Source organism: Symphalangus syndactylus, chromosome 13 (assembly GCF_028878055.3).
Source record: "Symphalangus syndactylus isolate Jambi chromosome 13, NHGRI_mSymSyn1-v2.1_pri, whole genome shotgun sequence".
Lineage (NCBI taxonomy): Eukaryota > Metazoa > Chordata > Mammalia > Primates > Hylobatidae > Symphalangus > Symphalangus syndactylus.
The window spans coordinates 99,381,615-99,395,693 of record NC_072435.2 but is presented as its reverse complement, the minus strand read 5'-3'; the positions used below and the strand labels follow the sequence as shown (position 1 = coordinate 99,395,693).

General features: G+C 43.8%; 1 protein-coding gene across 1 annotated transcript in view; it reads left to right on the top strand.

Annotated features, from left to right (window-relative positions):
* LOC129460312 (putative tetratricopeptide repeat protein 41) overlaps positions 1 to 14,079 on the top strand; it is a 91,488-nt gene that overhangs the window by 64,169 nt on the left and 13,240 nt on the right. The window contains 5 exon segments of the mRNA XM_055237936.2: positions 135 to 274; positions 3,977 to 4,148; positions 8,246 to 8,393; positions 9,256 to 9,408; positions 13,617 to 13,750. Coding sequence (XP_055093911.1) covers positions 135 to 274; positions 3,977 to 4,148; positions 8,246 to 8,393; positions 9,256 to 9,408; positions 13,617 to 13,750 — 747 coding nt within the window.

Genomic DNA, 14,079 nt, shown 5'->3' with positions numbered 1-14,079 from the left:
AGTGCTGAACCCTTGAGAGAGAACCTGAATGCTAAGGCATTTAAATTCTATATCAATATTAAGATTAAGCAATGGGTATTCTTTGTTCTTTTCCAAATATGCTGTGAGATTATTTACTTTTCTTTCCATTCTAGTGCTGCAATGCAGGCTTATTGAACTTACTGTCCCTGACAAATATCGATTAATGTTCCTTATTGGGAGTTTTTTGAAGTTTATGGGCAAGACCAATGAAGCAGAAGAGTTGTTCTTGAGTGTTGAGGACATGTTAGTATAGGTAAACTGAGAGTATATTTTAAATCCTTCAAACTTTATTCCTTTTGTGTTAGATATTTTCAGATATTATTTACCTTTGTTCATGTAAAAGTAATTTAATGCAATAGAGGAATCCATTTTGTTCACCAGTGAGGAAGCTATGATTTTAACCCATGCCCCAACTACACATTAATGACAACAAACAATAAGTAGATAGGAATCATTATAGAATGAATGAGTACTGATAGGTGACACTTTGGAAAAAAAATGTTCATGAAGCAAAAATGGAAATACAGTGGTAGATTGAAATGAATTAATAAAAGACTAGCCAAAGACTTGGTTATAAGTTTCATAAAGATGTTGGGAGGCCAGGCACGGTGGCTCACGCTTGTAATCCGAACATTTTGGGGGGCCAAGGTAGGCGGATCATGAGGTCAAGAGATTGAGACCATCCTGGCCAACATGGTGAAACCCCATCTCTACTAAAAATACAAAAATTAGCTGGGCATGGTGGTGCGTGCCTGTAGTTCCAGTTACTCGGGAGGCTGAAGCAAGGAGAATCGCTTGAACCTGAACCTGGGAGGCGGAGGTTGCAGTGAGCTGAGATCGCTCCACTGCACTCCAGCCTGGCGACAAAGCAAGACTCCATCTAAAAAAAAAAAGAGATATTGGAGAAGGTTGATTGATGTCTTGGCCCTATATTGATTTGCTTTTTCTGAAATATGAACGTTTGGCTTTGTTGACTACAATGAAAGCATGACTCATAACATAACTCATAACATAACATAACATAACATAACTCATAACAACCATGTGCTTATGATGACATTTAATGACTATTTTATTTAATGTAAGTTTATTTTTTGGGGGGACAGGGTCTTGCTCTGTCATCCAGGCTGGAGTGCAGTGATGTGATCATGGCTCACTACAGCCTCAACCTTCCTGGCTTAATCAATCATCCCACCTCAGTCTCCCAAGTAGCTGGGACCACAGGGGTGCCCTACCACACCTGGCTAGTTTTTTAATTTTTTTGTAGAGACAGGATTTTGCTACGTTGCTTAGGCTGGTCTCAAACTTCTGAACTCAAGCGATCCTCCCATCTTGGCCTTCCAAAGTGCTAGGATTATAGGTGTGAGTCACCACTCCTGGCCTAACTGCTATTTTTTTTTTTAAGTATTAACTTTCACTGATTTTAGTAGAATTTGTGGGTTTAGGGTAGTCTAACTCAAGACACAGCTGTTTTTATTTTAAAACAAAGACCTTTAAACTTTCATAAAACACTGCCCTCGTCGCCATCAACATACGTCTTTCTAGAAGGAGTTCTTTCTAGTAAAGAGACTTAAAAGACTCAGCAATGAAAGTCCTTTCATGGCAGAGACCATGTTTGTTTACCAATTTGTGTTCCTCCATGGCATATTATAGCCTGTGGGTGCTTAATAACTATTAGAAGTGAATCTATAAATCAATTTGAACTGACAGGTTCCTCCATGCCCTTAGAAGGTGGCATGCAATTGTGAATAGAGCATGGGCTGTTTTCAGACTGACCCAGATTTCAATCCTAGTTTTGCCACTTTCTGCTTGTGTGATCTTGGTAGGAATTTTAACCTGCGCTCTGGTGAGTTCTCATTTTTGAGGATTCTAATATCTATCTCAAGGGACTGTTAACACGGCCAAGTAAGAAGGTGCATAAAGCACTTCGCATAATGTCTGACACACAGCAAGATCTTAAGTATGGTAGCTATTTTGTTATTACTGTCTTTGTGTAATGAAGCAAATGAGGCCTAGGTGGGAAATATAAGGGAGTTTGATTTAAGCTTTTAAGAGAACTTCCCACTTCAGAGTGCTCCTTCTGGAGGCATCAATCTTATGATTCTATCTTCAAAATATTTTTGCAGCAGTTCTTTGGGACTAGCCACCATGAAGACTATTAAAAGAATGTTTTTAGGTTCCGAAGGCACTTCCAAAAGAGGTTTTATGACTATTTTGGGCAATAACAACTTCTTTGAAATATGTGCCTGACATTTTTGTTTTTGGTTTCTAACAGGTTATTTTTAATATAAATCAAGTTTGGCATATTTCATTTTTATCATTACTTTGCTTTTGAAGTGGTAACTGAACCACTCTAATGCTGTGTAAATGGAGATCAAAATATTTATAGAGGCTTCATCATACATAACCCAGCTCCAGGGATACAATAGCAAGAATCAAACATGATTTCTCCCCTCAGGCAGCTCACAGTCATTTGGGAGAAATAACTATTAATAAGACATTAGTCCAATGATTATTCAAATCAATATATAATTACAAACTGTCTTAAGAGCTAGTAAATAATATTAATGCTATGTAAATACAGTCATAAATCACTTAACAACAGAAATCTGTTCTGAGAATGCATTGTTACGTACCTGACATTCTTTTTGGGTGGTCGTCGCTTGTTATAGCAAACTAACATTCTTGAGGGAAAAGATCTTGTTATTTGTGATATATGCATTCTGTACTGTACTGTACCTCTTCAGATAAGGTCATTTTAAAATTTAATCCAGCGGTTTTCAACTAGGGTACAATTTTGGTCCCCAGGGAACATTTGGCAAGCCTGGAGACATTTTTGGTTGTCATAGCTTGGGAGAGAGTTGCTACTGGCATCCAGTGGGTAGGCCAGAGGTGCTGCTGAACATCCCATAGAGCATAGTTCCTCACAGTGCAGGGTTATCCTGCCCAAAATGCCAGTGGTGCCCAGGTTGGGAAACCCTGATTTAGGTGATATGTTTATTAAAAAGTGATCTCTGGGGCTGGGTGTGGTGGCTTATGCCTGTAATCCCAGCACTTAGGGAGGCTGAGGTGGATGGATCACTTGAGGTCAGGAGTTCAAGACCAGCCTGGCCAACATGGTGAAACCCCATCTCTACTAAAAGTACAAAAATTAACTGGGCATGGTGGTGCGTTGGGTCATTGAATTCCCCTAAAAATAATTTACTATACCCCCTAAAATTATCTTTACTTCCCCATCTCCCTTCTCCTAAGAGGTAGGGTATAAAAATGTTTGTATTCTGTAATTCCCCCCTGTGCGTGCTAACAAATGTGTATGCCATTTCTCCTATTAATCTGCCTTTTGTCAGTTGATTTTTTCGGCGAAACTTCAGAGGGTAAAGGATAAGTTTTTCCTTGGCCCCTACATCCTGAAATAAATATGCTAGACCAGTAAGGGGAATTTAAATTCAAGTCTCTGTGCACAAATGTGTCAAACATAAAGTTAGCTGCTCTCTGGTCACATTTGAATTCAAGCAGCGTTCACAGCTGTTCATTTGAATTCTGGATACCACCTCCTCTGAAATCTTTAACATATGCAAGACATTGTCACGTTATTCTTTAAAACTTTTTATTTCCACTGGGCGCAGTGGCTCATGCCTGTAATCCCAGCACTTTGGGAGGCCGAGGCGGGCGTATCACTTGAGGTCAGGAGTTCGATACTAGCCTGGCCAACCACAGTGAAACCCTGTCTCTACTAAAAATACAAACATTAACTGGGTTTGCAATGCCTCCCAATACATCTTTTACCATAACCATTATCTTATATATATATTTAGAATTTCCTAAGAAATGATGTAAAGCATACAGTCTTTTTCAATGTCATTATGAATAAGCCTTTGTTGGGTAGGTATCTGGTATCTGTATGTATCCTAATGCTGTGTTTTCTCAGGGATGGTTCCCTTTTCATTTTGTACAGAGCCAGTCTATGACAGACATGCTTCTCAAAGTACAGAATGCTATTGGAAAACTGTGTCTTGAAACTGCAATGACTCAGGAAGAGTTCCAGTATTTCCAGAAAGCGTGGTCAAGCATGCTGGGTCTTTCACTCAGTGACTTAGAAGACAGCCAGGACTTGGTGAAGCAGAAAGGTATGGTGGACACATGCAGAGGGAACAGCCTCTCGTGTGTCACAGAGTCAATCTCCTCCTGGACTATTCCCACCTGTGAGAAAAAGGAAATGAATGCGTGTGTTTTGTTTACTTGGTGTTTTTGTCTTGTTTTGTTTAGTTTTGGAGACGGAGTCTCGCTCTGTCACCGAGGCTGGAGCGCAGTGGTGCAATCTTGGCTCACTGCAACCTCTGCCTTCTGGGTTCAAGAGATTCTCCTGCCTCAGCCTCCCAAGTAGCTGGGATTACCGGCGCCCACCACTATGCCCGGCTAATTTTTGTAGTTTTAGTATAGATGGGGTTTCGCCATGTTGGCCAGGCTGGTTTCAAACTCCTGTCCTCAGGTGATCTGCCTGCCTTGGCCTCCCAAAGTGCTGGGATTACAGGCGTGAGCCACAGTGCCCAGTCTACTTGGTGTTTTTGGAGGGCTGCTGGGTATGTGAGGATTGAACATAAAGTGTTCCTGATTCTGATGGACCACCCTATTAGAATGTCATTGTCTGTTAGGGTGAGCTTCAGAGAAGGAAGCTTCAAGCAGTAAGGTGGGGGCATCATGGTTCAACTCTGAAACCAGCTTTTCTGGGTTTAAACCCCATTTCTTCACTTATTAGCTCTGTGTGCCTTTAGAGACATTACTTAAACTTTCTGGGTCACAGTTTTTATGTTTACAAGGTAAGGATAAAAATAGCATCCACATTGCATATTGTCGTGAGACTAAAAGCGTTAGGAGGCTGGAAAGCACAGAGAATGGTGCCTGGCACATAAGTAGGTACTAATTGATGAATGGCAGCCAATGTTTTATTCTCCAGTATTTGATGCCTGAGGCCACTGTGATACCACTGATATAGCAGAGACAAAGAATGTTTAGTGGATTAAGGTATTAAGAAATTTTGGCTCACTCATTTACAGACTAGAGGTCTCTAGACATGTGTCACACTTACATGGCTGTATCAATTAGCTTTTGTTGCATAACCATCCCAAAACTCTGTGGCCTAAATCAATGTTTATATTTGCCATGAGCCTGTAGGTCAGCTGGGGGATTCCACTGGTCCAGGGTGGGCTCAACAGATTTGGGCTTGGCCCGGGCAAGCATCTGAGGTCAGCTGGCAGGGCTGATGGGGCTGGCTGGTCCCACCTTACTTAGTTGTCTGGTGGTTGTCTGGCTGAGATGACAGTGGTGGCTGGACCATGTGTTCGTCATCCTCCAGGAGGACAGCCTGGTCCTCTTCCCTTGGCAGCTCACAGGATTCCAAGAGGGAGAGCAGAAGCCTAGACTTAGGCTCAGAACTGGTACAATGCCTCTTTCCACCACATTCATTTGGCCAAAGCAAGTCATCAGGCTGTGTCCACCTCTTGATAGGAGGAAGTACAGAGTAGCATAGCATGGCAAAAGGTAGTTGAGTAAAGACTAGTGTAGAGAATTGCAGCTGTTTCTGAAATCTGCCCCATGGCTAGAAGATCAAAGGTCGCCTCAGGCAATTCTGCCCCATGGCTAGAAGATCAAAGGTCGCCTTGGGCAAGCTACTTACCCTCTCTAAGGTTCTCATCTGCAAGTTCACTTTGGTAGTGATAGTTATCATTTGTTGAGTGCTTACTGTGTGCTTTATGCTGATGATTTCTTTTATCCTCAAACATACCTCATACAGCATGTATAGCTGAATGTCAGAGAGATTAAATAACTTAAACTACATCAGCTCCTGCAGCTATCAATCTGAAGCTGAGAGTCCAAGCTAGGCTGTCTGACACCAGAGCATGTCTGGGCAACTCCTTGTTGTACAGAATTTCTTCTAGACATTTATGAAGCTCTAATCCTTGGTATATAGAGTCTAGCTTCCAAGTTGTTGTCCTAATGCAGGCAAGCCTGGTCACAGGTATGCTGGGACCTTGGTGGCAATCAGGGCCACGTATATGGCACAGTGGCAATCAGGGCCACTTATGTGGGAGCTGGGCCTGGCCCTCCAGAGGCAGCTGAAGAGTCCAAAATGCAGAGTTCCAAGGGGTCAGGCCACCATGGCTTGGTATATACAAGTGTTAATTTTCCAAGGAGACCAAATCAGCAGGGGTAGGGGAGCGGGGGCCTGGTGAAATGGGATGCCAGGAAGTCATTTGTGGCAGCTTTGATAGGAGCATGCTGTAGTTCTGGTCCCCTGACAAGGGTTAGGTGTGGGCTTATGGCTTGAGCAAGCAGATGAAGAGGTGGGAGTGAGGATTCCACCCTGACCAGCATTCACACACTCAAGAGCTGTTTACCGAGTGCCTGCATGCACCAGGTGCTATGCTGAGTCCAGAAAAGTGGTCTAGGCAGGAGCACCAACTCTACCCTCTAAAGGAGGTGCTACAGAAAATATAAGTGAGCCAACCCATGAAATGATTGCAAGCTGTCATAAATGCAAACAAGAAATAGAGCTAGAGCATTGGCGTGTGTGTGTGTGTTGGTGGGGGGAATATTTGTGAAAGGCAGATCAAGATGCCTCTTTGGGGAGGGGACAGTGAAGCTGAGACCCAGTGGACTACTGGAGCCACATGTGGTGAGAGAGGGGGCAGTCCTGGTAGAGGGAAGAGCATGAGATGGGAGAGGGCTGGGCCTGTCCTAGAAGTGGAAGGAAGCCTCAGTGACCAAAGAGCAGGAGGCAGCTGGATCCCGATTGTGCAGGGTCTTGGGCTTTGGGCCTTGGGCCTCGGGCAGGCATTTAGATTTTATTCTAAATGCAAAGGGAAGCCATTGCAGGGACTTAGGGTGGGGATGACACCTCTAATTTCTGTCTTGAGATCACTTTTGCTGCTGCATGGAGAATGGATTACATGTTGGGTAAGAGTGGACACAGAGAGAACAGTTACGTGACTGTCCTGCCCTGGTGTCCAAGTGCAAGTCGTGAGGCCTTGGGTGGAGGAAGACAGAGAAGCCTACAGTGGGCACTGGACAATGAATTAGGCACTACTGATGATGGCAAGAGATGCTACTTGATAGCTTAATGCTAATCCTTCTTAATGAAGCCTGAATTCCATAGCACAAGGAGTTAAATCTGCTCTTCTATGCTGCCAGCAATGCTCTAATAACACCTTCTTGGAACATTATTCTGTGAGTCTGCTAGAGCTGCCATAACAATCAGTGGACTGCAGCCTGGGTGGCATAAACAATAGCAACTCATTTCTCAAAGTTCTGGAGGCTAGAAGTCCAAGGTCAAGGTGTCAGCAGGGTTTTTTTTGTTTTGTTTTGTTTATCTCCTGAGACCTCTCTCTTTGGCTTGCAGATGACTGCCTTCTCCCTGTGTCCTCACACAGTTTTTTCTCGGCATATGTATGTGTGTGTGTGTCCATCCTTATCTCCTTTTCTTCTAAGGACACCCATCATATTGGATTAGGGCCCACTCTAATGACCTCATTTTAACTTACTTCTTCAAGGACCTTATTTGCAAATATTATCACATTCTGAGATACTAGGGGTTAGGACTTCAACATACAAATTTTGGGGGAACTCAATTCAACCCAAACAATTATTTTTTTTTCTCTTCCCATAACAAAGTGTGGCTTAAAAACCATTTTCTACTCTTTAGGAGTCTGTATTATTGTCAAAATATTTAACTCTCAATAAAGGAACAAAATTACGGGGCCTTTGCAGACAGTGCATTCCCAAGGCAGTGCATATCTAGGTACAACCCCTTATTTATTAATTGGGTTTGTGAGACTCATTCGTGTGCTTCTTATTATAAGGCTGTATAGTTTTATTGTGTCTTATTGCAGGACCGTACTGGCTGTCTTCTGTAGGGCTCAGTTACCTTGGCTTCATTGTATCCATATTTTCACTCTATTTCTGACCTGTTCATTTGCAAACAAACTCAGAATTAGGTTTCAATCTATTGTCTTGGCTCCTTGGCTCTAAAACTGCTGTGCAAACACAAACATGTCGCATGAAAACCAACCTCCATGCAGTATATGTCAGTAGTGGATTTATTAAGAAAATCCTGCCTATTGCCAGTGATGAAATGATATTAAATGCCATGCCTATTGACATCTTAATTCTTTTGTGGAAAAAAGAAAACCCTTAAGCATCATATTCTTTGCCAATTTATTCCCTGCAGTCGGAGTTTTGAACAACCTGGCAAAGTCAGCATCTGAAGAATACTTAAAAGAAAACCACATTTTGGAATATGCAACTGAAATTTCCAACTTACTGGATAACAATCCCCGTGATCAAGCTACCATGAAATACATCAAAGGTGTTCTAATGTAAACATGTATTAAATTTTTTTTTTTGTTTTCTGTACTAGCTTTTATTCTTTCAATTAAGATATTTAACCTATACGTGTTCATCCATTTCCTAACTGATTTAGTTAAGAAATGCTGATGGTTAACGTTTTTATTCTCTAGCTTAGTGGTTCTCAGCCAGGGGCAATTTTGGGCCCTTCCCCACCTAGGGGACTTTTGGCAATGCCTGCAGACATTTTTGTTGTCATGTCTTGGGGGATTATTATTAGCATCTAGTATGTAGGGGCCAGGGATGCTGCTAAACATCACACAATGCACAGGGCAGCCCCCCACAACAAAGATTTATCCGGCCTAAATGTCAGTAGTGCTGAGGGTGAAAATAGTGCTCTAGTTTTTAAATGTTTTTTTAAGAGTCAGGGATCTTGCTCTGTCACCCAGGCTTGTGTGCAGTGGTGCAATCATAGCTCACTGAACGGGGCTCAAGCGATCCTCTTGCCTTAGCCTCCCGAGTAGCTGGGACTACAGGTATGCACTACCATGCCTGGCTTATTTATTTATTTATTATTTTTTTAGAGATGGGGTCTTGCTATGTTGCCCAGGCTAATCTTGAACTCCTGGACTCAAGCATCAGCCTCCCGAGTAACTGGGATTACAGGCAACAGCCACCAAACCCAGCTCTCTAGTTTCTTTATAAAGATGTACAAATTTCTTATAAATCACTTTGAAGCTCTTGCCTCGCTGCTATTATAAATTGCTCTTTTTTATATTTTCCAGGACAGATTTTTTATATAAAATCCAATATGTTTATGAGAATTATGTTTGATTGCACAATGAATATAACCAACATGCCCAGTAAAAAACGCACATGTGTTTTTATTTTTAGGTTCATTGCTGGAAATACCTCTCTTGCAAAAATGAAACTTCAAGAGTGCTTAAATATCAGGAAAAGCTTGTTTGGCAAGAAAAACATGCTGGTTGGAGAAGTTACGGAATTTTTAGCAGATTTGCTATTTTTTCCCCAGAGAGATAGTAAAAAGTAAGTTTTTATGAAATGTTTCTAGAAGTGTCTTCCTGTCTCCCTGCCAAAAGTGCCCCTACCAGTGGCAGGGAGGTCTGGGGTTACCCATCAGGGGTAACTCTTGTAATACTTCTTTGGCTCCAGCCCTGCTCAGAAGCCTGGGGATTCACCCCACCATAAATTATTCAAAAGGAACTCTTGGGCTGGGCATGGTGGCTCACACCTGTTAATCCCAGCACTTTGTGAGGCTGAGGCAGGCGGATCACTTGAGGTCAGGAGTTTGAGACCAGCCTGGTCAACATGGTGAAATCCCATCTCTACTAAAAATACAAAGATTAGCTGGGCATGGTGGCGTGCACCTGTGGTCCCAGCTACTTGGGAGGCTGAGGCAGGATAATTACTTCAACCTGGGAGGTGGAGTTGCAGTGAGCTGAGATCGTGCCACTGCACTCCAGCCTGGGCAACAGAGCAAGACTCCTGTTTCAAAAAAAAAAAAAAGGAAAAGGAGCTCTTGGCTCACAAGTGGTGTGGAGGTTCCGGCAGTAGAGAAAGGACATAGGAGTACAATGTGGTTGTGAGTGGTTCCCAGTGCCACTCACAGGCCTTGTGAGGAAGATGCTCTTACTTCTGGGTCTCTATGCAGCCCTCAGCCATGGCCGTTGTCTATGGTACTACACCATCCTGCTCTCTCTTCTGCAAGACCTAGGCCAGAGCCTCCAATGCCTCAGGTCATGTTCACCAGCCACCTCTCCTTGCTCAGGGAGTCCTCTTATTCTCCTATAATGTGCAGGGTTCCCCTCAGTGCCTCACACAAGACATCTCCGTTTAAAACACACTTGTAGGTGCCACCCTCCAGACCGACTGAGTGTGAGCATCTGCCAGGGCTGACAGCTACTTCTCTTGGCAGGTTGCTATGAGAGAAGGTTCTTTGTGAACCCACAGAGAGCCATGCACGCCCTTGCTTCCATAGCCGATTTAGCTGCCTGGATGGTTAGGGATGCTCTAGGCTACATTTTGAAGTTGGGAAGTTTTGTTTTGGTAGCCCCTCTTCCCTACTGTCCCTGAGTTCGTTTCCTGGGCTCTATGTTTGTCTCAGACTGAGCACATCAGCCCCATCAGGGCCCAGGGCTTCAGCTGCTGTTCCATAAGATGAGGGTTCCCTGTTCCCTGGCTTGCTTTTCCATTTCCATTTTCCATGTTCCTCCAAGTCATTTTCCTCCCACCAGGCAGGTGACCTCTTGCTGCTTTTGCTTCTAGGAAGACTAGGATATTGGTCACCTCTTAACACTTGAGTGCAAATCAGTATTAACCCTTTCTAAAAGGCATTTAAAGGGTAACTACCTTTTAAAGAGTAGCCCAATTAAGGGAGGACCTAAGGGTACAACAGTGGGTGCTATATAGTAGTGGTGAGATGGTGGGCTGTGGAGTCTGATTGCCTGAGTTCACCTTTCATTTCTGCCACTTAGTAACAATGAGAAGTTACTGTTAAGGTCAAGCACTTAACATCTTGGTATCTCATTCATTTCCTCCTTGGTAAAATGAAGGAAGTAACAGTGTCTTCCTGGCAGGATCTTTGTGAGGATTAAGAGATCCTATATGTAAAGAGCTTAGCAGAAAACCTGGCACACACTAAAAGAGTTTGATAAATTGAGTCATTTGTATTTTATTATTTTGCTCCCCAGCAGGTGTTTTTTGAGGCACTTGACACCACATACGCCTCCTTTTACTCATATTAAGACCAGCACTGTGAGCAGAGCACAGGACTTTCTTTACAGAAGCAAAAAGCTTGACTGTAGAACCGTTGCCTCGTAAAAGAAAATCTAAACACATAGCATACTGACTGAGTCATCTCTCCTGCCTGGCTGCCCCACCCCAAATCATGAGACACTGAGTACTGCTGGGCCATTCCGCAAGGCCAGCCTTGATGACCATACATGGATGGCTTCCTCTAGGCCTCACTGTCAACAGCCAACCTTCGAAACAACGGAGTAGCCAGCCATCTCCTTGTTGAAGGTTATCCTTAGGTGACTGTGTCTTTCATGTTGGTTCAAACCAGGAGACATTTTATTGTGTAACTTGACTCACCTCTCAAGCACGTGTAGACTCTTTGCCCCGGTGGCCAGGGGCCCTCAAGACAGCACTCATGCACCACAGAAGTGATCCATGGGATCCTGAGGGCTTTGTAGAAGGGGTCTGGGTAGGGCTGGACAAATGAGGTCAAATTAAAAAATTAAAGTTAAGAAAGCAGATCAGAGAAGAGTGAACAAGATGTTTTAAGAGGAACAGTGACAGATTCTTAGTGAAATGATTGTCATCTACTTTCCCCCAACCATTTGCCCATCCATCTGTAGTTATCCTTCAGTCAGCATCCTTGGCACAGTCACTTTATGGAATGGCAGCTGAAGCACTGGGCCCTGGTGGGGCTAATGCGCTCAATCTGAGATGAGCATAGAGCCCAGGAACTTCTTCCCTTACCCAGCTCCGTTTTGTCTCCTCTTATGAAAGTCATCAGAAACAACCCCAAAAGTCCTCTGCACTTTTGACCTTGTTGGCCCTCTCCTCCCAAGCATTTGACAGAGTTGAAACTGTACTCTCCTGGGTGATCAAGCCGGCTCAGCTTCTTTTGTGGGTTCCTTTTCTCTCCCTGCCTCTTGCCCAAACATCAGCATCCTCTTGAGTTTGGTTCCTGGGCTCTATGCTAGTCTCAGATGGAGCACATCAACCCCACCAGGACCCAGGCCTTCAGCTGCTGTTCCGTAAGGTGAGCTCTCTTTGTCTCCATCTTCCCAGGCCTCTGTTAGCAGCAGCAGCCATATGCTTCCGTCTCTTTACTGGACATCTTTTTTTTTTTTTTTTTTTTTTTGAGACAGAGTCTCGCTCTTTTGTCCAGGCTGGACTGCAGTGGCACTATCTCGGCTCACTGCAAGCTCCGCCTCCCAGGTTCATGCCATTCTCCTGCCTCAGCCTCCTGAGTAGCTGGGATTACAGGCACCCACCACCGTGCCTGACTAATTTTTTTTTTTATTTTTAGTAGAGACGGGGTTTCACCGTGTTAGCCAAGGTGGTCTTGATCTCCTGATCTCGTGATCCGCCCGGCTCGGCCTCCCAAATTGCTGGGATTACAGGCGTGAGCCACCGTGCCCAGCCTTGTTTACTGGACATCTTCACTTGAATATTCCACTGGCACTCCAGAGTCAATGTGCTCAAGACTGGACACATACACCCTCACCTCCTAACGGAATTCTCCTTCTCCCACCTCACTTGGTGCAGACACCATGGCATCATCTTAACGATACATCCTAGCAATGTTAATAATCAGTCACTGTGCAGTCACATTACACTGATTTTCTCATTTAATCCCCATAACAACTCTGTTATCTGTGTTTTTTTTTTTTTTTTTTTTGAGACAGAGTCTTGCTGTCTTAACCAGGTGGGAGTGTGGTGGTGTGATCATAGCTCACTGCAGCCTTGAACTCCTGGCCTCAAGTGATCTTCCCGCCTTGGCCTTCCAATGTGTTGGGATTACAGGCATGAAGTACTGCGCCCAGCCTATTATCCCCCTTTTGAACATGAGAAAGTTGAGGCTTAGGAGGCTGAGATGCTTGCTACCCAGCTCTTAGGTGGCAGGGCCAGGGTTAGCACCTGGGAAGTCTGATTGAAGAGCCCTTGAGCCTAACCACTGTGGCCCACCACCACATCTGCCTGACTTGAGAACTTGAGCTCTTAACCACATCACTCTCTGCACATATAGCAGCCCCCTAGCACCCCCAGCATCAGCACCACCACATCCAGTGCGACACCACGTACTAGCAAATCTCCCTTTGCACCTGTGGCCACTGTGTCAGCTCAGACCTTCATCGATCTTCTTCCTTCAGCCTAACTGGTCTCCCTGTCTGTGGCCTCACCTGTTTCAGTGTGTTCTCCACACTTCTGCCCAGGCAGATTCTAAAATGTGCATTTGATCATATCAGGCTCTTAATGAAAACTCTTCACTGTTAAAGTCAAAATCCTCAGGTTTGCACTCAAGGTCCTTTGTGGGTGGACTCCTGCTTCACTCTCCAGTCTCCCCTCCTACCTCAAAGAAATTCTCAGAGGGCAAGTGTTAGTCATACTCATCTTTGCTCCCCAGCCCTAGCACCGGCATTCTGTAAATGTTTGTTGAATGAATGAATGAATGCATGCCAGCCCTCTTCGATGCAAACTTTAATTAAATTTCTCTTTTCTAGATCCCAAAGGAAGCAAGTACTTAAATATTATAAACAAGTGATAAAAATAAAGGAAAATGCAGAAACTCTGGCCAAGTCCTCACTCCTCAGGAAGCAGCTGAGCATCAGCCTCAGCGACACGTTGTGTAAATTAGGTAATCACGCCCATCTATTTGTTATAAGCAGGTGACTTTTACCTTTGATTCACCTCATACTTTGCTTATTTTTAAAAAGTCTCCATTTTTGAAACAAGCAACTCCTGCTTCACAAACTTTAAACTATTTTTGCTACCTACTTATGTTCTTCTAGTAGGAAAGGTATCTCTTAAAATCGTTTCCATCCCGTTTTTCATTCTTTTGCAGGCTGAGCTCCTTGCTTGACCACACTCCTTCCCCATCAGTGTAGGTTCCCACCTTTCTTCCACTTCTGTCCTAAGACATTGTTTCTACTGTATATGAATAGCTTTCCATACCTTTTCATCTGT